Source organism: Heptranchias perlo, unplaced genomic scaffold, assembly GCF_035084215.1.
Source record: "Heptranchias perlo isolate sHepPer1 unplaced genomic scaffold, sHepPer1.hap1 HAP1_SCAFFOLD_88, whole genome shotgun sequence".
Taxonomy (NCBI): Eukaryota; Metazoa; Chordata; class Chondrichthyes; order Hexanchiformes; family Hexanchidae; genus Heptranchias; species Heptranchias perlo.
Genome location: NW_027139918.1, coordinates 1,394,434 through 1,421,743, shown reverse-complemented (window position 1 = coordinate 1,421,743; position 27,310 = coordinate 1,394,434). Strand labels below are relative to the sequence as shown.

The following is a 27,310-nucleotide window of genomic DNA, read 5'->3' as shown; positions in this document are numbered from 1 at the left end:
TGTTAATATTAGTACTGTCTCTGGATCCCCTGAAAATATTTGCACCGTCTCTCGATCCACCTATAACGATTGATATTGCCTCTGGGTCTCTTGGAAATAATAGTGGAATCTCTGGAAAACCTGAACATATTAATACTCTCTCTGGATCCACTGTAAATATTAGTACCGTCTCTGGATCCCCTGTAAATATTAGTACCGTCTCTGGATCCCCTTTAAATATTAGTGCTGTCTCTGGATTCCCTGTACATATTAGTACCATCACTGGATCCCCTGTAAATATTAGTACTGTCTCTGGATCCCCTGTTAATATTAGTACTGTCTCTGGATCCCCTGTAAATATTACTCCTGACTTTGGATCCACTGTAAATATTAGTACTGTCTCTGTATCCCCTGTCATTATTAGTACTGTCTCTGGATCCCCTGTAAATATAAGTGCAGTCTCTCGATCCTCTATAAATATTAGTACAGAATCTGGATCCCCTTTAAATATTAGTACAGTCTCTGGATCCCTTGTAATTATTAGTACTGTCTCTGGATTCTCTGTAAATATTCGTACTGTTTTAGGATCCCCTGTAAATATTAGTACAGTCTCTGGATCCACTGTAAATATTAGTACCGTCTCTGGATCCCCTGTCAATAGTATTGCGGTCTCTGGATCCCCTGTAAATGTTGGTACCGCCTTTCGAAGCCCTGTAAATATTAGCACCGTTTCTGGATCACCTGTAAATATTGGTACCGTCTCTAGATCCCCTGTAGATGTTCGTACTTTCTCTGGATCCCCTGTAAATATTAGTACAGTCTCTGGATACCCAGTAATTATTAGTACTGTCTCTGGATCCCCTTTAAATATTCGTACAGTCTCTGGATCCCCTCTAAATATTAGGACAGAATCAGGATCCCCTTTAAATATTTATACAGTCTCTGGATCCCTGTAAATATTAGTACAGTCTCTGGATCCCCGATAATTATTAGTACTGTCTCTGGATCCCCTTTAAATATTCGTACAGTCTCTGGATCCCCTCTAAATATTAGGACAGAATCAGGATCCCCTTTAAATATTTATACAGTCTCTGGAATCCCTGTAACTATTAGTACTGTCTCTGGATCCCCTGTAAATATTAGCACCATCTCTGGATCCCCCTCCAACGATTGATATTGTCTCTGGGTCTCTTGCAAATAATAGTGTAATCTCTGGAAACCCTGCAAATATTAATACTGTCTCTGGATCCACTGTAAATATTAGGACCGTTTCTGGATCCCCTGTAAATATTTTTCGCGTCTCTGGATCCCTGTTAATATTAGTACTGTCTCTGGATCCCCAGTAAATATTAGTACTATCTCTGGATCACATGTACATATTAGTACCGTCACTGGATCCTCTATAAATATTAGTACAATATCTGGATCCCCTGTTAATATTAGTACTGTCCTTGAATCCCCTGTAAATAATAATACTGTCTCTGGATCCCCTGTAAATATTACGACTGTCTTTGGATCCCCTGTAAATATTAGTACAGTCTCTGGATACCCAGTAATTATTAGTACTGTCTCTGGATCCCCTTCAAATATTCGTACAGTCTCTGGATCCCCTGTAAATATTAGGACAGAATCTGGATCCCCTTTAAATATTAGTACAGTCTCTGGATCCCTGCAAATATTAGTACAGTCTCTGGATCCCCGATAATTATTAGTACTGTCTCTGGATTCCCTGTAACTATTAGTACTGTCTTAGGATCCCCTGTAAATATTAGTGCCGCCTCTGGATCCCCTATAAATATTTGTACCGCCTCTGGAAGCCCTGTAAATAATAGCACCGTTTCTGGATCCCCAGTAAATATTAGTACCGTCTCTAGATCCCCTGTAGATATTAGTACTGTCTCTGGATCCCCTGTAAATATTAACACCATCTCTGGATCCCCCTCCAACGATTGATATTGTCTCTGGGTCTCTTGCAAATAATAGTGTAATCTCTGGAAACCCTGCAAATATTACTCCTGACTTTGGATCCACTGTAAATATTAGTGCTGTCTCTGTATCCCCTGTCATTATTAGTACTGTCTCTGGATCCCCTGTAAATATAACTGCAGACTCTCGATCCCCTTTAAATATTAGTACAGTCTCTGGATCCATGTAAATATTATTAGAGTCTCTGGATCCCTTGTAATTATTAGTACTGTCTCTGGATTCTCTGTAAATATTAGTAATGTTTTAGGATCCCCTGTAAATATTAGTACAGTCTCTGGATCCACTGTAAATAGTAGTACCGTCTCTGGATCCCCTGTCAATAGTATTGCGGTCTCTGGATCCCCTGTAAATGTTGGTACCGCCTTTCGAAGCCCTGTAAATATTAGCACCGTTTCTGGATCACCTGTAAATATTGGTACCGTCTCTAGATCCCCTGTAGATGTTCGTACTTTCTCTGGATCCCCTGGAAATATTAGTACTGTCTCTGGATTCCCTGTAACTATTAGCACTGTCTTAGGATCCCCTGTAAATATTAGCACTGTTTCTAGATCCCCTGTAAATATTAGTGCCGTCTCTGGATCCCCTGTAAATATTGGTACCGCCTCTGGAAACCCTGTAAATTTTAGCACCGTTTCTGGATCACCTGTAAATATTAGTACCGTCTCTAGATCTCCTGTAGATATTAGTACTGTCTCTGGATCCCCTATAAATATTAGTACAATATCTGGATCCCCTGTTAATATTAGAACTGTCCTTGAATCCCCTGTAAATAATAATACTGTCTCTGGATCCCCTGTAAATATTACTACTGTCTATGGATCCCCTGTAAATATTAATACCGTCTCTGGATCCCCTGTAAATATTAGTACCGTCTCCGGATCCCCTGTAAATATTAGTTCAGTCACTGGATCCCCTGTAAATATTAGCACTGTCTCTGGATCCCCTTTAAATATTGGTACCGTCTCTGGAAGCCCTGTAAATATTAGTACCGTCTCTTGATCACCTGCAGATATTAGTACCGTTTCTGGATCCCCTGTAAATATTTGCGCCGTCTCTGGATCCCCCAAAAACGATTGATATTGCCTCTGTGTCTCTTGCAAATAATAGTGGAATCTCTGCAAACCCAGCAAATATTCATACTGTCTCTGGATCCACTGTAAATATTAGTACCGTCTCTGGATCCCCTGTAAATATTAGTACAGTCTCTGGATCACCTGTAAATATTAGTACTATCTCTGGATCACATGTACATATTAGTACCGTCACTGGATCCCCTATAAATATTAGTACAATATCTGGATCCCCTGTTAATATTAGAACTGTCCTTGAATCCCCTGTAAATAATAATACTGTCTCTGGATCCCCTGTAAATATTACTACTGTCTATGGATCCCCTGTAAATATTAATACCGTCTCTGGATACCCAGTAATTATTAGTACTGTCTCTGGATCCCCTTTAAATATTCGTACAGTCTCTGGATCCCCTGTAAATATTAGGACAGAATCTGGATCCCCTTTAAATATTAATACAGTCTCTGGATCCCTGTAAATATTAGTACAGTCTCTGGATCCCCGATAATTATTAGTACTGACTCTGGATTCCCTGTAACTATTAGTACTGTCTTAGGATCCCCTGTAAATATTAGTGCCGTCTCTGGATCCCCTGTAAATATTTGTACCGCCTCTGGAAGCCCTGTAAATAATAGCACCGTTTCTGGATCCCCAGTAAATATTAGTACCGTCTCTAGATCCCCTGTAGATATTAGTACTGTCTCTGGATCCCCTGTAAATATTAGGACCGTTTCTGGATCCCCTGTAAATATTTTTCGCGTCCCTGGATCCCTGTTAGTATTAGTATTTTCTCTGGATCACCCTCCAACGATTGATATTGTCTCTGGGTCTCTTGCAAATAATAGTGTAATCTCTGGAAACCCTGCAAATATTAATACTGTCTCTGGATCCACTGTAAATATTAGGACCGTTTCTGGATCCCCTGTAAATATTTTTCGCGTCTCTGGATCCCTGTTAATATTAGTACTGTCTCTGGATCCCCTGAAAATATTTGCACCGTCTCTCGATCCACCTATAACGATTGATATTGCCTCTGGGTCTCTTGGAAATAATAGTGGAATCTCTGGAAAACCTGAACATATTAATACTCTCTCTGGATCCACTGTAAATATTAGTACCGTCTCTGGATCCCCTGTAAATATTAGTACCGTCTCTGGATACCCTGCAAATATTACTACTGACTTTGGATCCCCTGTAAATATTAGTACAGTCTCTGCATCCGCTGTAATTATGAGTACTGTCTCTGGATCCCCTGCAAATATTACTACTGACTCTGGATCCCCTGTAAATATTAGTAGAGTCTCTGCATCCCCTGTAATTATGAGTACTGTCTCTGGATCCCCTGTAAATATTAGTACAGTCTCTGGATCCCATGTAAATACTGGTACAGAATCTGGATACCCTTGAAATATTAGTACAGTCTCTGGATCCCTGTAAATAATAGTACCGTCTCTGGATCCCCTGTAATTATTAGTACTGTCTCTGGATTGCCTGTAAATATTAGTACTGTTTTACGATGCACTGTAAATATCAGTACAGTCTCTGGATTCCCTGTAAATATAAGTACTGTCTCTGGATCCCCTGTAAATATTGCTGCCATCTCTGGATCCACTGTAAATATTAGTACCGCCTCTGGATCCCCTGTAAATATTCGTGCCGTCTCTGGATCCTCTGTAAATATTGGTACCGCCTCTGGAAGCCCTGTAAATATTAGGACCGTTTCTGGATCCACTGTAAATATTAGTAATGTCTCTGGATCACCTGTAAATATTAGCACCATCTCTGGATGCCCCGATAAAGATTGAAATTGTCTCTGGGTCTCTTGTAAATAACAGTGGAATCTCTGGAAACCATGCAAATATTAATACTGTCTCTGGATCCAATGTAAATATTAGTACCGTGTCTGGATCGCCTGTAAATATCAGTACCGTCTCTGGATCCCCTTTAAATATTAGTACTGTCTCTGGATCCCCTGTAAATATTAGTATAGTCACTGGATCCCCTGTAAATATTAGTACCGTCTCCGGATCCCCTGTAAATATTAGTTCAGTCACTGGATCCCCTGTAAATATTAGCACTGTCTCTGGATCCCCTTTAAATATTGGTACCGTCTCTGGAAGCCCTCTAAATATTAGTACCGTCTCTTGATCACCTGCAGATATTAGTACCGTTTCTGGATCCCCTGTAAATATTGCGCCGTCTCTGGATCCCACAAAAACGATTGATATTGCCTCTGTGTCTCTTGCAAATAATAGTGGAATCTCTGCAAACCCAGCAAATATTCATACTGTCTCTGGATCCACTGTAAATATTAGGACCGTTTCTGGATCCCCTTTAAATATTTTTCGCGTCTCTGGATCCCTGTTAATATTAGTACTGTCTCTGGATCCCCTGTAAATATTAGTACTATCTCTGGATCACATGTACATATTAGTACCGTCACTGGATCCCCTGTAAATATTAGTACAATATCTGGATCCCCTGTTAATATTAGAACTGTCCTTGAATCCCCTGTAAATAATAATACTGTCTCTGGATCCCCTGTAAATATTACGACTGTCTTTGGATCCCCTGTAAATATTAGTACAGTCTCTGGATATCCAGTAATTATTAGTACTGTCTCTGGATCCCCTTTAAATATTCGTACAGTCTCTGGATCCCCTGTAAATATTAGGACAGAATCTGGATCCCCTTTAAATATTAGTACAGTCTCTGGATCCCCTTTAAATATTAGTACTGTCTCTGGATCCCCTGTAAATATTAGTATAGTCACTGGATCCCCTGTAAATATTAGTACCGTCTCCGGATCCCCTGTAAATATTAGTTCAGTCACTGGATCCCCTGTAAATATTAGCACTGTCTCTGGATCCCCTTTAAATATTGGTACCGTCTCTGGAAGCCCTGTAAATATTAGTACCGTCTCTTGATCACCTGCAGATATTAGTACCGTTTCTGGATCCCCTGTAAATATTTGCGCCGTCTCTGGATCCCCCAAAAACGATTGATATTGCCTCTGTGTCTCTTGCAAATAATAGTGGAATCTCTGCAAACCCAGCAAATATTCATACTGTCTCTGGATCCACTTTAAATATTAGTACCGTCTCTGGATCCCCTGTAAATATTAGTACAGTCTCTGGATCACCTGTAAATATTAGTACTATCTCTGGATCACATGTACATATTAGTACCGTCACTGGATCCCCAAAAATATTAGTACAATATCTGGATCCCCTGTTAATATTAGAACTGTCCTTGAATCCCCTGTAAATAATAATACTGTCTCTGGATCCCCTGTAAATATTACTACTGTCTTTGGATCCCCTGTAAATATTAGTACCGTCTCTGGATACCCAGTAATTATTAGTACTGTCTCTGGATCTCCTTTAAATATTCGTACAGTCTCTGGATCCCCTGTAAATATTAGGACAGAATCTGGATCCCCTTTAAATATTAATACAGTCTCTGGATCCCTGTAAATATTAGTACAGTCTCTGGATCCCCGATAATTATTAGTACTGACTCTGGATTCCCTGTAACTATTAGTACTGTCTTAGGATCCCCTGTAAATATTAGTGCCGTCTCTGGATCCCCTGTAAATATTTGTACCGCCTCTGGAAGCCCTGTAAATAATAGCACCGTTTCTGGATCCCCAGTAAATATTAGTACCGTCTCTAGATCCCCTGTAGATATTAGTACTGTCTCTGGATCCCCTGTAAATATTAGCACCATCTCTGGATCCCCCTCCAACGATTGATATTGTCTCTGGGTCTCTTACAAATAATACTGTAATCTCTGGAAACCCTGCAAATATTAATACTGTCTCTGGATCCACTGTAAATATTAGGACCGTTTCTGGATCCCCTTTAAATATTTTTCGCGTCTCTGGATCCCTGTTAATATTAGTACTGTCTCTGGATCCCCTGTCAATATTCGTACGATCTCTGGATCACATGTACATATTAATACCGTCACTGGATCCCCTGAAAATATTAGTACAATATCTGGATCCCCTGTTAATATTAGAACTGTCCTTGAATCCCCTGTAAATAATAATACTGTCTCTGGATCCCCTGTAAATATTACTACTGTCTTTGGATCCCCTGTAAATATTAGTACAGTCTCTGGATACCCAGTAATTATTAGTACTGTCTCTGGATCCCCTTTAAATATTCGTACAGTCTCTGGATCCCCTGTAAATATTAGGACAGAATCTGGATCCCCTTTAAATGTTAGTACAGTCTCTGGATCCCTGTAAATATTAGTACAGTCTCTGGATCCCCGATAATTATTAGTACTGTCTCTGGATTCCCTGTAACTATTAGTACTGTCTTAGGAACCCCTGTAAATATTAGTGCCGTCTCTGGATCCCCTGTAAATATTTGTACCGCCTCTGGAAGCCCTCTAAATAATAGCACCGTTTCTGGATCCCCAGTAAATATTAGTACCGTCTCTAGATCCCCTGTAGATATTAGTACTGTCTCTGGATCCCCTGTAAATATTAGGACCGTTTCTGGATCCCCTGTAAATATTTTTCGCGTCTCTGGATCCCAGTTAGTATTAGTACTATCTCTGGATCCCCCTCCAACGATTGATATTGTCTCTGGGTCTCTTGCAAATAATAGTGTAATCTCTGGAAACCCTGCAAATATTAATACTGTCTCTGGATCCACTGTAAATATTAGGACCGTTTCTGGATCCCCTGTAAATATTTTTCGCGTCTCTGGATCCCTGTTAATATTAGTACTGTCTCTGGATCCCCTGAAAATATTTGCACCGTCTCTCGATCCACCTATAACGATTGATATTGCCTCTGGGTCTCTTGGAAATAATAGTGGAATCTCTGGAAAACCTGAACATATTAATACTCTCTCTGGATCCACTGTAAATATTAGTACCGTCTCTGGATCCCCTGTAAATATTAGTACCGTCTCTGGATCCCCTTTAAATATTAGTGCTGTCTCTGGATTCCCTGTACATATTAGTACCGTCACTGGATCCCCTGTAAATATTAGTACTGTCTCTGGATCCCCTGTTAATATTAGTACTGTCTCTGGATCCCCTGTAAATATTACTCCTGACTTTGGATCCACTGTAAATATTAGTACTGTCTCTGTATCCCCTGTCATTATTAGTACTGTCTCTGGATCCCCTGTAAATATAAGTGCAGTCTCTCGATCCTCTATAAATATTAGTACAGAATCTGGATCCCCTTTAAATATTAGTACAGTCTCTGGATCCCTTGTAATTATTAGTACTGTCTCTGGATTCTCTGTAAATATTCGTACTGTTTTAGGATCCCCTGTAAATATTAGTACAGTCTCTGGATCCACTGTAAATATTAGTACCGTCTCTGGATCCCCTGTCAATAGTATTGCGGTCTCTGGATCCCCTGTAAATGTTGGTACCGCCTTTCGAAGCCCTGTAAATATTAGCACCGTTTCTGGATCACCTGTAAATATTGGTACCGTCTCTAGATCCCCTGTAGATGTTCGTACTTTCTCTGGATCCCCTGTAAATATTAGTACAGTCTCTGGATACCCAGTAATTATTAGTACTGTCTCTGGATCCCCTTTAAATATTCGTACAGTCTCTGGATCCCCTCTAAATATTAGGACAGAATCAGGATCCCCTTTAAATATTTATACAGTCTCTGGATCCCTGTAAATATTAGTACAGTCTCTGGATCCCCGATAATTATTAGTACTGTCTCTGGATCCCCTTTAAATATTCGTACAGTCTCTGGATCCCCTCTAAATATTAGGACAGAATCAGGATCCCCTTTAAATATTTATACAGTCTCTGGAATCCCTGTAACTATTAGTACTGTCTCTGGATCCCCTGTAAATATTAGCACCATCTCTGGATCCCCCTCCAACGATTGATATTGTCTCTGGGTCTCTTGCAAATAATAGTGTAATCTCTGGAAACCCTGCAAATATTAATACTGTCTCTGGATCCACTGTAAATATTAGGACCGTTTCTGGATCCCCTGTAAATATTTTTCGCGTCTCTGGATCCCTGTTAATATTAGTACTGTCTCTGGATCCCCAGTAAATATTAGTACTATCTCTGGATCACATGTACATATTAGTACCGTCACTGGATCCTCTATAAATATTAGTACAATATCTGGATCCCCTGTTAATATTAGTACTGTCCTTGAATCCCCTGTAAATAATAATACTGTCTCTGGATCCCCTGTAAATATTACGACTGTCTTTGGATCCCCTGTAAATATTAGTACAGTCTCTGGATACCCAGTAATTATTAGTACTGTCTCTGGATCCCCTTCAAATATTCGTACAGTCTCTGGATCCCCTGTAAATATTAGGACAGAATCTGGATCCCCTTTAAATATTAGTACAGTCTCTGGATCCCTGCAAATATTAGTACAGTCTCTGGATCCCCGATAATTATTAGTACTGTCTCTGGATTCCCTGTAACTATTAGTACTGTCTTAGGATCCCCTGTAAATATTAGTGCCGCCTCTGGATCCCCTATAAATATTTGTACCGCCTCTGGAAGCCCTGTAAATAATAGCACCGTTTCTGGATCCCCAGTAAATATTAGTACCGTCTCTAGATCCCCTGTAGATATTAGTACTGTCTCTGGATCCCCTGTAAATATTAACACCATCTCTGGATCCCCCTCCAACGATTGATATTGTCTCTGGGTCTCTTGCAAATAATAGTGTAATCTCTGGAAACCCTGCAAATATTACTCCTGACTTTGGATCCACTGTAAATATTAGTGCTGTCTCTGTATCCCCTGTCATTATTAGTACTGTCTCTGGATCCCCTGTAAATATAACTGCAGACTCTCGATCCCCTTTAAATATTAGTACAGTCTCTGGATCCATGTAAATATTATTAGAGTCTCTGGATCCCTTGTAATTATTAGTACTGTCTCTGGATTCTCTGTAAATATTAGTAATGTTTTAGGATCCCCTGTAAATATTAGTACAGTCTCTGGATCCACTGTAAATAGTAGTACCGTCTCTGGATCCCCTGTCAATAGTATTGCGGTCTCTGGATCCCCTGTAAATGTTGGTACCGCCTTTCGAAGCCCTGTAAATATTAGCACCGTTTCTGGATCACCTGTAAATATTGGTACCGTCTCTAGATCCCCTGTAGATGTTCGTACTTTCTCTGGATCCCCTGGAAATATTAGTACTGTCTCTGGATTCCCTGTAACTATTAGCACTGTCTTAGGATCCCCTGTAAATATTAGCACTGTTTCTAGATCCCCTGTAAATATTAGTGCCGTCTCTGGATCCCCTGTAAATATTGGTACCGCCTCTGGAAACCCTGTAAATTTTAGCACCGTTTCTGGATCACCTGTAAATATTAGTACCGTCTCTAGATCTCCTGTAGATATTAGTACTGTCTCTGGATCCCCTGTAAATATTAGTACAGTCTCTGGATCCCCTATAATTATTAGTACTGTCTCTGGATTCCCTGTAACTATTAGTACTGTCTTAGGATCCCCTGTAAATATTAATACAGTCTCTGGATTCCCTGTAAATATTAGTCCAGTCTCTGGATCCCCTTTAAATATTAGTACAGAATCTGGATCCCCTTTAAATATTAGTACAGTCTCTGGATCCCTGCAAATATTAGTACAGACTCTGGATCCCCTATAATTATTAGTACTGTCTTTGGATTCCCTGTAACTATTAGTACTGTCTAGGGATCCCCTGTAAATATTAGTGCCGTCTCTGGATCCCCTGTAAGTATTGGTACCGACTCTGGAAGCCCTGTAAATATTAGCACCGTTTCTGGATTCCCTGTAAATATTAGTACCGTCTCTAGATTCCCCGTAGATATTAGTACTGTCTAAGGATCCCCTGTAAATATTAGCACCATCTCTGGACACCCTATAACGATTGATATTGTCTCTGGGTCTCTTGAAAATAATAGTGTAATCTCTGGAAACCCTGCAAATATTAATACTGTCTCTGGATCAACTGTAGATATTAGTACCGTCTCTGGATCCCCTGTAAATATTTTTCCCGTCTCTGGATCCCTGTAAACATTAGTACCGTCTCTGGATCCCCTGTAAATATTTGCACCTTATCTAGATCCCCCGATAATGATTGATATTGCCTCTCGGTCTCTTGCAAATAACAGTGGAATCTCTGGAAAGCCTGCAAATATTAATACACTCTCTGGATCCACTGTAAATATTAGTACCGTCTCTGGTTCCCCTGTAAATATTAGTACCGTCTCTGGATCACCTGTAAATATCAGTACTGTCTCTGGATCCCTTGTACATATTAGTACCGTCACTGGGTCCACTGTAAATATTAGTACGGTCTCTGGAACCCCTGTTAATATTAGTACTGTCCTTGTATCCCCTCTAAATATTAGTACTGTCTCTGGATCCCCTGTAAATATTACTACTGACTTTGGATCCCCTGTAAATATTAGTACATTCTCTGGATCCCCTGTAATTATTAGTACTGTCTCTGGATCCCCTGTAAATATTAGTACAGTGTCTGGATCCCCTGTAAATATTAGTACAGCATCTGGATCCCCTTTAAATATTAGTGCAGTCTCTGGATCCCTGTAAATATTAGTACAGTCTCTGGATCCCCTGTAATTATTAGTACTGTCTCTGGATTCCCTGTAGATATTAGTGCTGTTTTAGGATCCCTTGTAAATATTAGTGCAGTCTCTGGATTCCCAGTAAATATTAGTACTGTCTCTAGATCGCCTGTAAATATTAGTGCCGTCCCTGGATCCACTGTAAATATTAATACCGTCTCTCGATCCCCTGTAGATATTAGTACTGTCTCTGGATCCCCTGTAGATATTAGCACCATCTCTGAATCCCCCTATAACGATTGATATTGTCTCTGGGTCTCTTGCAAATAATAGTGGAACCTCTGGAAAGCCTGCAAATATTAATACTGTCTCTGGATCCACTGTAAATATTAGTACCGTGTCTGGATCCCCTGTTATTATTAGTTCCGTCTCTGGATCCCCTGTAAATATTTGTACCGTCACTGGATCCCCTGTAAATATTATTACTGTCTCTGGATCCCCTGCAAATATAAATACTGTCTCTGGATCCCCTGTAAATATTAGTACCGTCTCTGGATCCCCTGTAAATATTAGTACTGTCTCTGGATCCCCTCTACATATTAGTACCGTCACTGGATCCCCTGTAAATATTAGTACTGTCTCTGGAACCCCTCTTAATATTAGTACTGTCTTTGGATCCCCTGTAATTATTAGTACTGTCTCGGGATCCACTGTATATATTAGTGCAGTCTCTGAATCCACTGTAAATATTAGTACAGAATCTGGATCCCCTTTACATATTAGTACAGCCTCTGGATCCCTGTAAATATTAGTACAGTGTCTGGATCCCCTATAATTATTGGTACTGTATCTGGATTACCTGTAAATATTAGTACTGTCTTAGGATCCCCTGTAAATATTAGTAAAGTCTCTGGATTCCCTGTAAATATTAGTACTGTCTCCAGATCCCCTGTAAAAAATTAGTGCCGTCTCTGCATCCCCTGTAAATATTAGTGCCGTCTCTGGATCCCCTGCAAATATTAGTGCCGTCTCTGGATCCCCTGTAAATGTTGGTACCGCCTTTGGAAGCCCTGTAAATATTAGCACCGTTTCTGGATCACCTGTAAATATTAGTACCGTCTCTAGTTCCCCTGTCGATGTTCGTACTTTCTCTGGATCCCCTGGAAATATTAGTACTGTCTCTGGATCCCCTGTACATATTAGTACCGTCACTGGGTCCACTGTAAATATTAGTACGGTCTCTGGAACCCCTGTTAATATTAGTACTGTCCTTGTATCCCCTGTAAATATTAGTACCGTCTCTGGATCCCCTGTAAATATTAGTACTGTCTCTGGATCCCCTGTACATATTAGTACCGTCACTGGATCCCCTGTAAATATTAGTACTGTCTCTGGATCCCCTGTTAATATTAGTACTGTCCTTGGATCCTCTGTAAATATTAGTAATGTCTCTGGATCCCCTGTAAATATTACTACTGTCTTTGGATCCCCTGTAAATATTAGTACTGTCTCCGGATCCACTGTATATATTAGTACAGTCTCTGAATCCACTGTAAATATTAGTACAGAATCTGGATCCCCTTTACACATTAGTACAGCCTCTGGATCCCTGTAAATATTATTACAGTGTCTGGATCCCCTGTAATTATTGGTACTGTATCTGGATTCCCTGTAAATATGAGTACTGTCTTAGGATCCCCTGTAAATATGAGTAAAGTCTCTGGATTCCCTGTAAATATTAGTACTGTCTATAGATCCCCTGTAAAAATTAGTGCCGTCTCTGCATCCCCTGGAAATATTAGTACCGTCTCTGGATCCCCTGCAAATATTAGTGCCGTCTCTGGATCGCCTGTAAATATTGGTACCGCCTTTGGAAGCCCTGTAAATATTCGCACCGTTTCTGGATCACCTGTAAATATTAGGACCGTCTCTAGTTCCCCTGTCGATGTTCGTACTTTCTCTGGATCCCCTGGAAATATTAGTACTGTCTCTGGATTCCCTGTAACTATTAGCACTGTCTTAGGATCCCCTGTAAATATTAGTGCCGTCTCTGGATCCCCTGTAAATATTAGCACTGTCTCTAGATCCCCCGTAAATATTAGTGACGTCTCTGGATCCCCTCTAAATATTGGTACCGCCGCTGGAAACCCTGTAAATATTAGCACCGTTTCTGGATCACCTGTAAATATTAGTACCGTCTCTAGATCTCCTGTAGATATTAGTACTGTCTCTGGATCCCCTGTAAATATTAGTACAGTCTCTGGATCCCCTATAATTATTAGTACTGTCTCTGGATTCCCTGTAACTATTACTACTGTCTTAGGATCCAATGTAAATTTTAGTACAGTCTCTGGATTCCCTGTAAATATTAGTCGAGTCTCTGGATCCCCTGTAAATATTAGTACAGAATCTGGATCCCCTTTAAATATTAGTACAGTCTCTGGATCCCTGCAAATATTAGTACAGTCTCTGGATCCCCTGTGAATATTTGCACCTTCTCCAGATCCCCCGATAATGATTGATATTGCCTCTCGGTCTCTTGCAAATAACAGTGGAATCTCTGGAAAGCCTGCAAATATTAATACTCTCTCTGGATCCACTGTAAATATTAGTACCGTCTCTGGTACCCCTGTAAATATTAGTATCGTCTCTGGATCACCTGGAAATATTAGTACTGTCTCTGGATCCCCTGTACATAATAGTACCGTCACTGGGTCCACTGTAAATATTAGTACGGTCTCTGGAACCCCTGTTAATATTACTACTGTCCTTGTATCCCCTGTAAATATTAGTACTGTCTCTGGATCACCTGTAAATATTACTACTGACTTTTGATCCCCTGTAAATATTAGTACATTCTCTGGATCCCCTGTAATTATTAGTACTGTCTCTGGATCCCCTGTAAATATTAGTACAGTGTCTGGATCCCCTGTAAATATTAGTACAGCATTTGGATCCCCTTTAAATATTAGTGCAGTCTCTGGATCCCTGTAAATATTAGTACAGTCTCTGGATCCCCTGTAATTATTAGTACTGTCTCTGGATTCCCTGTAGATATTAGTGCTGTTTTAGGATCCCTTGTAAATATTAGTGCAGTCTCTGGATTCCCAGTAAATATTAGTACTGTCTCTAGATCGCCTGTAAATATTAGTGCCGTCCCTGGATCCACTGTAAATATTAATACCGTCTCTCGATCCCCTGTAGATATTAGTACTGTCTCTGGATCCCCTGTAGATATTAGCACCATCTCTGAATCCCCCTATAACGATTGATATTGTCTCTGGGTCTCTTGTAAATAATAGTGGAATCTCTGTAAAGCCTGCAAATATTAATACTGTCTCTGGATCCACTGTAAATATTAGTACCGTGTCTGGATCCACTGTAATTATTAGTACCGTCTCTGGATCCCCTGTAAATATTTGTACCGTCACTGGATCCCCTGTAAATATTATTACTGTCTCTGGATCCCCTGCAAATATAAATACTGTCTCTGGATCCCCTGTAAATATTAGTACCGTCTCTGGATCCCCTGTAAATATTAGTACTGTCTCTGGATCCCCTCTACATATTAGTACCGTCACTGGATCCCCTGTAAATATTAGTACTGTCTCTGGATCCCCTGTTAATATTAGTACTGTCCTTGGATCCTCTGTAAATATTAGTAATGTCTCTGGATCCCCTGTAAATATTACTACTGTCTTTGGATCCCCTGTAAATATTAGTACTGTCTCCGGATCCACTGTATATATTAGTACAGTCTCTGAATCCACTGTAAATATTAGTACAGAATCTGGATCCCCTTTACATATTAGTACAGCCTCTGGATCCCTGTAAATATTAGTACAGTGTCTGGATCCCCTGTAATTATTGGTACTGTATCTGGATTCCCTGTAAATATTAGTATTGTCTTAGGATCCCCTGTAAATATTAGTAAAGTCTCTGGATTCCCTGTAAATATTAGTACTGTCTCTAGATCCCCTGTAAAAATTAGTGCCGTCTCTGCATCCCCTGTAAATATTAGTACCGTCTCTGGATCCCCTGCAAATATTAGTGCCGTCTCTGGATCCCCTGTAAATGTCGGTACCGCCTTTGGAAGCACTGTAAATATTAGCACCGTTTCTGGATCACCTGTAAATATTAGGACCGTCTCTAGTTCCCCTGTCGATGTTCGTACTTTCTCTGGATCCCCTGGAAATATTAGTACTGCCTCTGGATTCCCTGTAACTATTAGCACTGTCTTAGGATCCCCTGTAAATATTAGTGCCGTCTCTGCATCCCCTGTAAATATTAGCACTGTCTCTAGATCCCCTGTAAATATTAGCACCGTTTCTGGATCACCTGTAAATATTAGTACCGTCTCTAGATCTCCTGTAGATATTAGTACTGTCTCTGGATCCCCTGTAAATATTAGTACAGTCTCTGGATCCCCTATAATTATTAGTACTGTCTCTGGATTCCCTGTAACTATTAGTACTGTCTTAGGATCCCCTGTAAATATTAGTACAGTCTCTGGATTCCCTGTAAATATTAGTCGAGTCTCTGGATCCCCTGTAAATATTAGTACAGAATCTGGATCCCCTTTAAATATTAGTACAGTCTCTGGATCCCTGCAAATATTAGTACAGTCTCTGGATCACCTGTGAATATTTGCACCTTCTCTAGATCCCCCGATAATGATTGATATTGCCTCTCGGTCTCTTGCAAATAACAGTGGAATCTCTGGAAAGCCTGCAAATATTAATACTCTCTCTGGATCCACTGTAAATATTAGTACCGTCTCTGGTTCCCCTGTAAATATTAGTACCGTCTCTGCATCACCTGTAAATATTAGTACTGTCTCTGCATCCCCTGTACATATTAGTACCGTCACTGGGTCCACTGTAAATATAGTACGGTCTCTGGAAACCCTGTTAATATTAGTACTGTCCTTGTATCCACTGTAAATATTAGTACTGTCTCTGGATCCCCTGTAAATATTACTACTGACTTTGGATCCCCTGTAAATATTAGTACATTCTCTGGATCCCCTGTAATTATTAGTACTGTCTCTGGATCCCCTGTAAATATTAGTACAGTGTCTGGATCCCCTGTAAATATTAGTACAGCATCGGGATCCCCTTTAAATATTAGTGCAGTCTCTGGATCCCTGTAAATATTAGTGCAGTCTCTGGATCCCTGTAAATATTAGTACTGTCTCTGGATCCCCTGTAATTATTAGTACTGTCTCTGGATTCGCTGTAGATATTAGTGCTGTTTTAGGATCCCTTGTAAATATTAGTGCAGTCTCTGGATTCCCAGTAAATATTAGTACTGTCTCTAGCTCGCCTGTAAATATTAGTGCCGTCCCTGGATCCACTGTAAATATTAATACCGTCTCTCGATCCCCTGTAGATATTAGTACTGTCTCTGGATCCACTGTAGATATTAGCACCATCTCTGAATCCCCCTATAACGATTGATATTGTCTCTGGGTCTCTTGCAAATAATAGTGGAATCTCTGGAAAGCCTGCAAATATTAATACTGTCTCTGGATCCACTGTAAATATTAGTACCGTGTCTGGATCCCCTGTAATTATTAGTACCGTCTCTGGATCCCCTGAAAATATTTGTACCGTCACTGGATCCCCTGTAAATATTATTACTGTCTCTGGATCCCCTGCAAATATAAATACTGTCTCTAGATCCCCTGTAAATATTAGTACCGTCTCTGGATCCCCTGTAAATATTAGTATTGTCTCTGGATCCCCTCTACATATTAGTACCGTAACTGGATCCCCTGTAAATATTAGTACTGTCTCTGGATCCCCTGTTAATATTAGTACTGTCCTTGGATCCTCTGTAAATATTAGTAATGTCTCTGGATCCCCTGTAAATATTACTACTGTCTTTGGATCCCCTGTAAATATTAGTACTGTCTTAGGATCCCCTGTAAATATTAGTAAAGTCTCTGGATTCCCTGTAAATATTAGTACTGTCTCTAGATCCCCTGTAAAAATTAGTGCCGTCTCTGCATCCCCAGTAAATATTAGTGCCGTCTCTGGATCCCCTGCAAATATTAGTGCCGTCTCTGTATCCCCTGTAAATGTTGGTACCGCCTTTGGAAGCCCTGTAAATATTAGCACCGTTTCTGGATCACGTGTAAATATTAGGACCGTCTCTAGTTCCCCTGTCGATGTTCGTACTTTCTCTGGATCCCCTGGAAATATTAGTACTGTCTCTGGATTCCCTGTAACTATTAGCACTGTCTTAGGATCCCCTGTAAATATTAGTGCCGTCTCTGGATCCCCTGTAAATATTAGCACTGTCTCTAGATCCCCTGTAAATATTAGTGCCGTCTCTGGATCCCCTGTAAATATTGGTACCGCCTCTGGAAACCCTGTAAATATTAGCACCGTTTCTGGATCACCTGTAAATATTAGTACTGTCTCTAGATCTCCTGTAGATATTAGTACTGTCTCTGGATCCCCTGTAAATATTAGTACTGTCTCTGGATCCCCTATAATTATTAGTACTGTCTCTGGATTCCCTGTAACTATTAGTACTGTCTTAGGATCCCCTGTAAATATTAGTAAAGTCTCTGGATTCCCTGTAAATATTAGTCGAGTCTCTGGATCCCCTGTAAATATTAGTACAGAATGTGGATCCGCTTTAAATATTAGTACAGTCTCTGGATCCCTGCAAATATTAGTACAGTCTCTGGATCCCCTATAATTATTAGTACTGTCTCTGGATTCCCTGTAACTATTAGTACTGTCTTAGGATCCCCTGTAAATATTAGTGCCGTCTCTGGATCCCCTGTAAATATTGGTACCGACTCTGGAAGCCCTGTAAATATTAGCACCGTTTCTGGATTCCCTGTAAATATTAGTACCGTCTCTAGATCCCCTGTAGATATTAGTACTGTCTAAGGATCCCCTGTAAATATTAGCACCATCTCTGGACCCTCGAAAACGATTGATATTGTCTCTGGGTCTCTTGAAAATAATAGTTTAATCTCTGGAAACCCTGCAAATATTAATACTGTCTCTGGATCAACTGTAGATATTAGTACCGTCTCTGGATCCCCTGTAAATATTTTCCCGTCTCTGGATCCCTGTAAACATTAGTACCGTCTCTGGATCCGCTGTAAATATTTGCACCTTGTCTAGATCCCCCAATAACGATTGATATTGCCTCTCGGTCTCTTGCAAATAACAGTGGAATTTCTGGAAAGCCTGCAAATATTAATACTCTCTCTGGATCCACTGTAAATATTAGTACCGTCTCTGGTTCCCCTGTAAATATTAGTACCGTCACTGGATCCCCTGTAAATATTAGTACTGTCTCTGGATCCCCTGTTAATATCAGTACTGTCCTTGGATCCTCTGTAAATATTAGCAATGTCTCTGGATCCCCTGTAAATATTACTACTGTCTTTGGATCCCCTGTAAATATTAGTACTGTCTTAGGATCCCCTGTAAATATTAGTAAAGTCTCTGGATTCCCTGTAAATATTAGTACTGTCTCTAGATCCCCTGTAAAATTTAGTGCCGTCTCTGCATCCCCTGTAAATATTAGTGCCGTCTCTGGATCCCCTGCAAATATTAGTGCGCTCTCTGGATCCCCTGTAAATGTTGGTACCGCCTTTGGAAGCCCTGTAAATATTAGCACCGTTTCTGGATCACCTGTAAATATTAGGACCGTCTCAAGTTCCCCTGTCGATGTCCGTACTTTCTCTGGATCCCCTGGAAATATTAGTACTGTCTCAGGATTCCCTGTAACTATTAGCACTGTCTTAGGATCCCATGTAAATATTAGTGCCGTCTCTGGATCCCCTCTAAATATTAGCACTGTCTCTAGATCCCCTGTAAATATTAGTGCCGTCTCTGGATCCCCTCTAAATATTGGTACCGCCTCTGGAAACCCTGTAAATATTAGCACCGTTTCTGGATCACCTGTAAATATTAGTACCGTCTCTAGATCTCCTGTAGATATTAGTACTGTCTCTGGATCCCCTGTAAATATTAGTACTGTCTCTGGATCCCCTATAATTATTAGTACTGTCTCTGGATTCCCTGTAACTATTAGTACTGTCTTAGGATCCCCTGTAAATATTAGTACAGTCTCTGGATTCCCTGTAAATATTAGTCGAGTCTCTGGCTCCCCTGTAAATATTAGTACAGAATCTGGATCCGCTTTAAATATTAGTACAGTCTCTGGATCCCTGCAAATATTAGTACAGTCTCTGGATCCCCTATAATTATTAGTACTGTCTCTGGATTCCCTGTAACTATTAGTACTGTCTAAGCATCCCCTGTACATATTAGTACCGTCACTGGGTCCCCTGTAAATATTAGTACTGTCTCTGGAACCCCTGTTAATATTAGTACTGTCCTTGTATCCCCTGTAAATATTAGTACTGTCTCTGGACCGCCTGTAAATATTACTACTGACTTTGGATCCCCTGTAAATATCAGTACATTCTCTGGATCCCCTGTAATTATTAGTACTGTCTCTGGATCCCCTGTAAGTATTAGTACAGTGTCTGGATCCCCTGTAAATATTAGTACAGCATCTGGATCCCCTGTAAATATTAGTATCGTCTCTGGATCACCTGGAAATATTAGTACTGTCTCTGGATCCCCTGTACATAATAGTACCGTCACTGGGTCCACTGTAAATATTAGTACGGTCTCTGGAACCCCTGTTAATATTACTACTGTCCTTGTATCCCCTGTAAATATTAGTACTGTCTCTGGATCACCTGTAAATATTACTACTGACTTTTGATCCCCTGTAAATATTAGTACATTCTCTGGATCCCCTGTAATTATTAGTACTGTCTCTGGATCCCCTGTAAATATTAGTACAGTGTCTGGATCCCCTGTAAATATTAGTACAGCATTTGGATCCCCTTTAAATATTAGTGCAGTCTCTGGATCCCTGTAAATATTAGTACAGTCTCTGGATCCCCTGTAATTATTAGTACTGTCTCTGGATTCCCTGTAGATATTAGTGCTGTTTTAGGATCCCTTGTAAATATTAGTGCAGTCTCTGGATTCCCAGTAAATATTAGTACTGTCTCTAGATCGCCTGTAAATATTAGTGCCGTCCCTGGATCCACTGTAAATATTAATACCGTCTCTCGATCCCCTGTAGATATTAGTACTGTCTCTGGATCCCCTGTAGATATTAGCACCATCTCTGAATCCCCCTATAACGATTGATATTGTCTCTGGGTCTCTTGTAAATAATAGTGGAATCTCTGTAAAGCCTGCAAATATTAATACTGTCTCTGGATCCACTGTAAATATTAGTACCGTGTCTGGATCCACTGTAATTATTAGTACCGTCTCTGGATCCCCTGTAAATATTTGTACCGTCACTGGATCCCCTGTAAATATTATTACTGTCTCTGGATCCCCTGCAAATATAAATACTGTCTCTGGATCCCCTGTAAATATTAGTACCGTCTCTGGATCCCCTGTAAATATTAGTACTGTCTCTGGATCCCCTCTACATATTAGTACCGTCACTGGATCCCCTGTAAATATTAGTACTGTCTCTGGATCCCCTGTTAATATTAGTACTGTCCTTGGATCCTCTGTAAATATTAGTAATGTCTCTGGATCCCCTGTAAATATTACTACTGTCTTTGGATCCCCTGTAAATATTAGTACTGTCTCCGGATCCACTGTATATATTAGTACAGTCTCTGAATCCACTGTAAATATTAGTACAGAATCTGGATCCCCTTTACATATTAGTACAGCCTCTGGATCCCTGTAAATATTAGTACAGTGTCTGGATCCCCTGTAATTATTGGTACTGTATCTGGATTCCCTGTAAATATTAGTATTGTCTTAGGATCCCCTGTAAATATTAGTAAAGTCTCTGGATTCCCTGTAAATATTAGTACTGTCTCTAGATCCCCTGTAAAAATTAGTGCCGTCTCTGCATCCCCTGTAAATATTAGTACCGTCTCTGGATCCCCTGCAAATATTAGTGCCGTCTCTGGATCCCCTGTAAATGTCGGTACCGCCTTTGGAAGCACTGTAAATATTAGCACCGTTTCTGGATCACCTGTAAATATTAGGACCGTCTCTAGTTCCCCTGTCGATGTTCGTACTTTCTCTGGATCCCCTGGAAATATTAGTACTGCCTCTGGATTCCCTGTAACTATTAGCACTGTCTTAGGATCCCCTGTAAATATTAGTGCCGTCTCTGCATCCCCTGTAAATATTAGCACTGTCTCTAGATCCCCTGTAAATATTAGTGCCGTCTCTGGAACCCCTGTAAATATTGGTACCGCCTCTGGAAACCCTGTAAATATTAGCACCGTTTCTGGATCACCTGTAAATATTAGTACCGTCTCTAGATCTCCTGTAGATATTAGTACTGTCTCTGGATCCCCTGTAAATATTAGTACAGTCTCTGGATCCCCTATAATTATTAGTACTGTCTCTGGATTCCCTGTAACTATTAGTACTGTCTTAGGATCCCCTGTAAATATTAGTACAGTCTCTGGATTCCCTGTAAATATTAGTCGAGTCTCTGGATCCCCTGTAAATATTAGTACAGAATCTGGATCCCCTTTAAATATTAGTACAGTCTCTGGATCCCTGCAAATATTAGTACAGTCTCTGGATCACCTGTGAATATTTGCACCTTCTCCAGATCCCCCGATAATGATTGATATTGCCTCTCGGTCTCTTGCAAATAACAGTGGAATCTCTGGAAAGCCTGCAAATATTAATACTCTCTCTGGATCCACTGTAAATATTAGTACCGTCTCTGGTTCCCCTGTAAATATTAGTACCGTCTCTGCATCACCTGTAAATATTAGTACTGTCTCTGCATCCCCTGTACATATTAGTACCGTCACTGGGTCCACTGTAAATATAGTACGGTCTCTGGAAACCCTGTTAATATTAGTACTGTCCTTGTATCCACTGTAAATATTAGTACTGTCTCTGGATCCCCTGTAAATATTACTACTGACTTTGGATCCCCTGTAAATATTAGTACATTCTCTGGATCCCCTGTAATTATTAGTACTGTCTCTGGATCCCCTGTAAATATTAGTACAGTGTCTGGATCCCCTGTAAATATTAGTACAGCATCGGGATCCCCTTTAAATATTAGTGCAGTCTCTGGATCCCTGTAAATATTAGTGCAGTCTCTGGATCCCTGTAAATATTAGTACTGTCTCTGGATCCCCTGTAATTATTAGTACTGTCTCTGGATTCGCTGTAGATATTAGTGCTGTTTTAGGATCCCTTGTAAATATTAGTGCAGTCTCTGGATTCCCAGTAAATATTAGTACTGTCTCTAGATCGCCTGTAAATATTAGTGCCGTCCCTGGATCCACTGTAAATATTAATACCGTCTCTCGATCCCCTGTAGATATTAGTACTGTCTCTGGATCCACTGTAGATATTAGCACCATCTCTGAATCCCCCTATAACGATTGATATTGTCTCTGGGTCTCTTGCAAATAATAGTGGAATCTCTGGAAAGCCTGCAAATATTAATACTGTCTCTGGATCCACTGTAAATATTAGTACCGTGTCTGGATCCCCTGTAATTATTAGTACCGTCTCTGGATCCCCTGAAAATATTTGTACCGTCACTGGATCCCCTGTAAATATTATTACTGTCTCTGGATCCCCTGCAAATATAAATACTGTCTCTAGATCCCCTGTAAATATTAATACCGTCTCTGGATCCCCTGTAAATATTAGTATTGTCTCTGGATCCCCTCTACATATTAGTACCGTAACTGGATCCCCTGTAAATATTAGTACTGTCTCTGGATCCCCTGTTAATATTAGTACTGTCCTTGGATCCTCTGTAAATATTAGTAATGTCTCTGGATCCCCTGTAAATATTAGTGCCGTCTCTGGATCCCCTGTAAATATTAGCACTGTCTCTAGATCCCCTGTAAATATTAGTGCCGTCTCTGGATCCCCTGTAAATATTGGTACCGCCTCTGGAAACCCTGTAAATATTAGCACCGTTTCTGGATCACCTGTAAATATTAGTACTGTCTCTAGATCTCCTGTAGATATTAGTACTGTCTCTGGATCCCCTGTAAATATTAGTACTGTCTCTGGATCCCCTATAATTATTAGTACTGTCTCTGGATTCCCTGTAACTATTAGTACTGTCTTAGGATCCCCTGTAAATATTAGTAAAGTCTCTGGATTCCCTGTAAATATTAGTCGAGTCTCTGGATCCCCTGTAAATATTAGTACAGAATGTGGATCCGCTTTAAATATTAGTACAGTCTCTGGATCCCTGCAAATATTAGTACAGTCTCTGGATCCCCTATAATTATTAGTACTGTCTCTGGATTCCCTGTAACTATTAGTACTGTCTTAGGATCCCCTGTAAATATTAGTGCCGTCTCTGGATCCCCTGTAAATATTGGTACCGACTCTGGAAGCCCTGTAAATATTAGCACCGTTTCTGGATTCCCTGTAAATATTAGTACCGTCTCTAGATCCCCTGTAGATATTAGTACTGTCTAAGGATCCCCTGTAAATATTAGCACCATCTCTGGACCCTCGAAAACGATTGATATTGTCTCTGGGTCTCTTGAAAATAATAGTTTAATCTCTGGAAACCCTGCAAATATTAATACTGTCTCTGGATCAACTGTAGATATTAGTACCGTCTCTGGATCCCCTGTAAATATTTTCCCGTCTCTGGATCCCTGTAAACATTAGTACCGTCTCTGGATCCGCTGTAAATATTTGCACCTTGTCTAGATCCCCCAATAACGATTGATATTGCCTCTCGGTCTCTTGCAAATAACAGTGGAATTTCTGGAAAGCCTGCAAATATTAATACTCTCTCTGGATCCACTGTAAATATTAGTACCGTCTCTGGTTCCCCTGTAAATATTAGTACCGTCACTGGATCCCCTGTAAATATTAGTACTGTCTCTGGATCCCCTGTTAATATCAGTACTGTCCTTGGATCCTCTGTAAATATTAGAAATGTCTCTGGATCCCCTGTAAATATTACTACTGTCTTTGGATCCCCTGTAAATATTAGTACTGTCTTAGGATCCCCTGTAAATATTAGTAAAGTCTCTGGATTCCCTGTAAATATTAGTACTGTCTCTAGATCCCCTGTAAAATTTAGTGCCGTCTCTGCATCCCCTGTAAATATTAGTGCCGTCTCTGGATCCCCTGCAAATATTAGTGCGCTCTCTGGATCCCCTGTAAATGTTGGTACCGCCTTTGGAAGCCCTGTAAATATTAGCACCGTTTCTGGATCACCTGTAAATATTAGGACCGTCTCAAGTTCCCCTGTCGATGTCCGTACTTTCTCTGGATCCCCTGGAAATATTAGTACTGTCTCAGGATTCCCTGTAACTATTAGCACTGTCTTAGGATCCCATGTAAATATTAGTGCCGTCTCTGGATCCCCTCTAAATATTAGCACTGTCTCTAGATCTCCTGTAAATATTAGTGCCGTCTCTGGATCCCCTCTAAATATTGGTACCGCCTCTGGAAACCCTGTAAATATTAGCACCGTTTCTGGATCACCTGTAAATATTAGTACCGTCTCTAGATCTCCTGTAGATATTAGTACTGTCTCTGGATCCCCTGTAAATATTAGTACTGTCTCTGGATCCCCTATAATTATTAGTACTGTCTCTGGATTCCCTGTAACTATTAGTACTGTCTTAGGATCCCGTGTAAATATTAGTACAGTCTCTGGATTCCCTGTAAATATTAGTCGAGTCTCTGGCTCCCCTGTAAATATTAGTACAGAATCTGGATCCGCTTTAAATATTAGTACAGTCTCTGGATCCCTGCAAATATTAGTACAGTCTCTGGATCCCCTATAATTATTAGTACTGTCTCTGGATTCCCTGTAACTATTAGTACTGTCTAAGCATCCCCTGTACATATTAGTACCGTCACTGGGTCCCCTGTAAATATTAGTACTGTCTCTGGAACCCCTGTTAATATTAGTACTGTCCTTGTATCCCCTGTAAATATTAGTACTGTCTCTGGACCGCCTGTAAATATTACTACTGACTTTGGATCCCCTGTAAATATCAGTACATTCTCTGGATCCCCTGTAATTATTAGTACTGTCTCTGGATCCCCTGTAAGTATTAGTACAGTGTCTGGATCCCCTGTAAATATTAGTACAGCATCTGGATCCCCTTTAAATATTAGTACAGTCTCTGGATCCCCTGTAATTATTAGTACTGTCTCTGGATTCCCTGTAGATATTAGTACTGTTTCAGGATCGCTTGTAAATATTAGTGCAGTCTCTGGATTCCCAGTAAATATTAGTACTGTCTCTAGATCGCCTGTAAATATTAGTGCCGTCCCTGGATCCACTGTAAATATTAATACCGTCTCTCGATCCCCTGTAGATATTAGTACTGCCTCTGGATCCCCTGTAGATATTAGCACCATCTCTGAATCCCCCTATAACGATTGATATTGTCTCTGGGTCTCTTGCAAATAATAGTGGAATCTCTGGAAAGCCTGCAAATATTAATACTGTCTCTGGATCCACTGTAAATATAAATACTGTCTCTGGATCCCCTGCAAATATAAATACTGTCTCTGGATCCCCTGTAAATATTAGTACCGTCTCTGGATCCCCTGCAAATATTAGTGCCGTCTCTGGATCCCCTGTAAATGTCGGTACCGCCTTTGGAAGCACTGTAAATATTAGCACCGTTTCTGGATCACCTGTAAATATTAGGACCGTCTCTAGTTCCCCTGTCGATGTTCGTACTTTCTCTGGATCCCCTGGAAATATTAGTACTGCCTCTGGATTCCCTGTAACTATTAGCACTGTCTTAGGATCCCCTGTAAATATTAGTGCCGTCTCTGCATCCCCTGTAAATATTAGCACTGTCTCTAGATCCCCTGTAAATATTAGTGCCGTCTCTGGAACCCCTGTAAATATTGGTACCGCCTCTGGAAACCCTGTAAATATTAGCACCGTTTCTGGATCACCTGTAAATATTAGTACCGTCTCTAGATCTCCTGTAGATATTAGTACTGTCTCTGGATCCCCTGTAAATATTAGTACAGTCTCTGGATCCCCTATAATTATTAGTACTGTCTCTGGATTCCCTGTAACTATTAGTACTGTCTTAGGATCCCCTGTAAATATTAGTACAGTCTCTGGATTCCCTGTAAATATTAGTCGAGTCTCTGGATCCCCTGTAAATATTAGTACAGAATCTGGATCCCCTTTAAATATTAGTACAGTCTCTGGATCCCTGCAAATATTAGTACAGTCTCTGGATCACCTGTGAATATTTGCACCTTCTCTAGATCCCCCGATAATGATTGATATTGCCTCTCGGTCTCTTGCAAATAACAGTGGAATCTCTGGAAAGCCTGCAAATATTAATACTCTCTCTGGATCCACTGTAAATATTAGTACCGTCTCTGGTTCCCCTGTAAATATTAGTACCGTCTCTGCATCACCTGTAAATATTAGTACTGTCTCTGCATCCCCTGTACATATTAGTACGGTCACTGGGTCCACTGTAAATATAGTACGGTCTCTGGAAACCCTGTTAATATTAGTACTGTCCTTGTATCCACTGTAAATATTAGTACTGTCTCTGGATCCCCTGTAAATATTACTACTGACTTTGGATCCCCTGTAAATATTAGTACATTCTCTGGATCCCCTGTAATTATTAGTACTGTCTCTGGATCCCCTGTAAATATTAGTACAGTGTCTGGATCCCC

The 27,310-nt window shown here is 40.4% G+C and overlaps 1 protein-coding gene across 1 annotated transcript in view; it reads left to right on the top strand.

Moving 5' to 3' along the window:
* Nucleotides 1-27,310, top strand: part of LOC137319599 (uncharacterized) — a 91,207-nt gene that overhangs the window by 37,119 nt on the left and 26,778 nt on the right. The window contains exons 10-18 of the mRNA XM_067981697.1: nt 584-931; nt 1,963-2,130; nt 2,232-2,410; nt 4,001-4,330; nt 6,760-6,988; nt 8,349-8,696; nt 9,728-9,895; nt 9,997-10,225; nt 11,848-11,974. Of these exons, the coding sequence (XP_067837798.1) occupies nt 584-931; nt 1,963-2,130; nt 2,232-2,410; nt 4,001-4,330; nt 6,760-6,988; nt 8,349-8,696; nt 9,728-9,895; nt 9,997-10,225; nt 11,848-11,974 (2,126 nt within the window). The remainder of the gene's footprint in view (nt 1-583; nt 932-1,962; nt 2,131-2,231; nt 2,411-4,000; nt 4,331-6,759; nt 6,989-8,348; nt 8,697-9,727; nt 9,896-9,996; nt 10,226-11,847; nt 11,975-27,310) is intronic.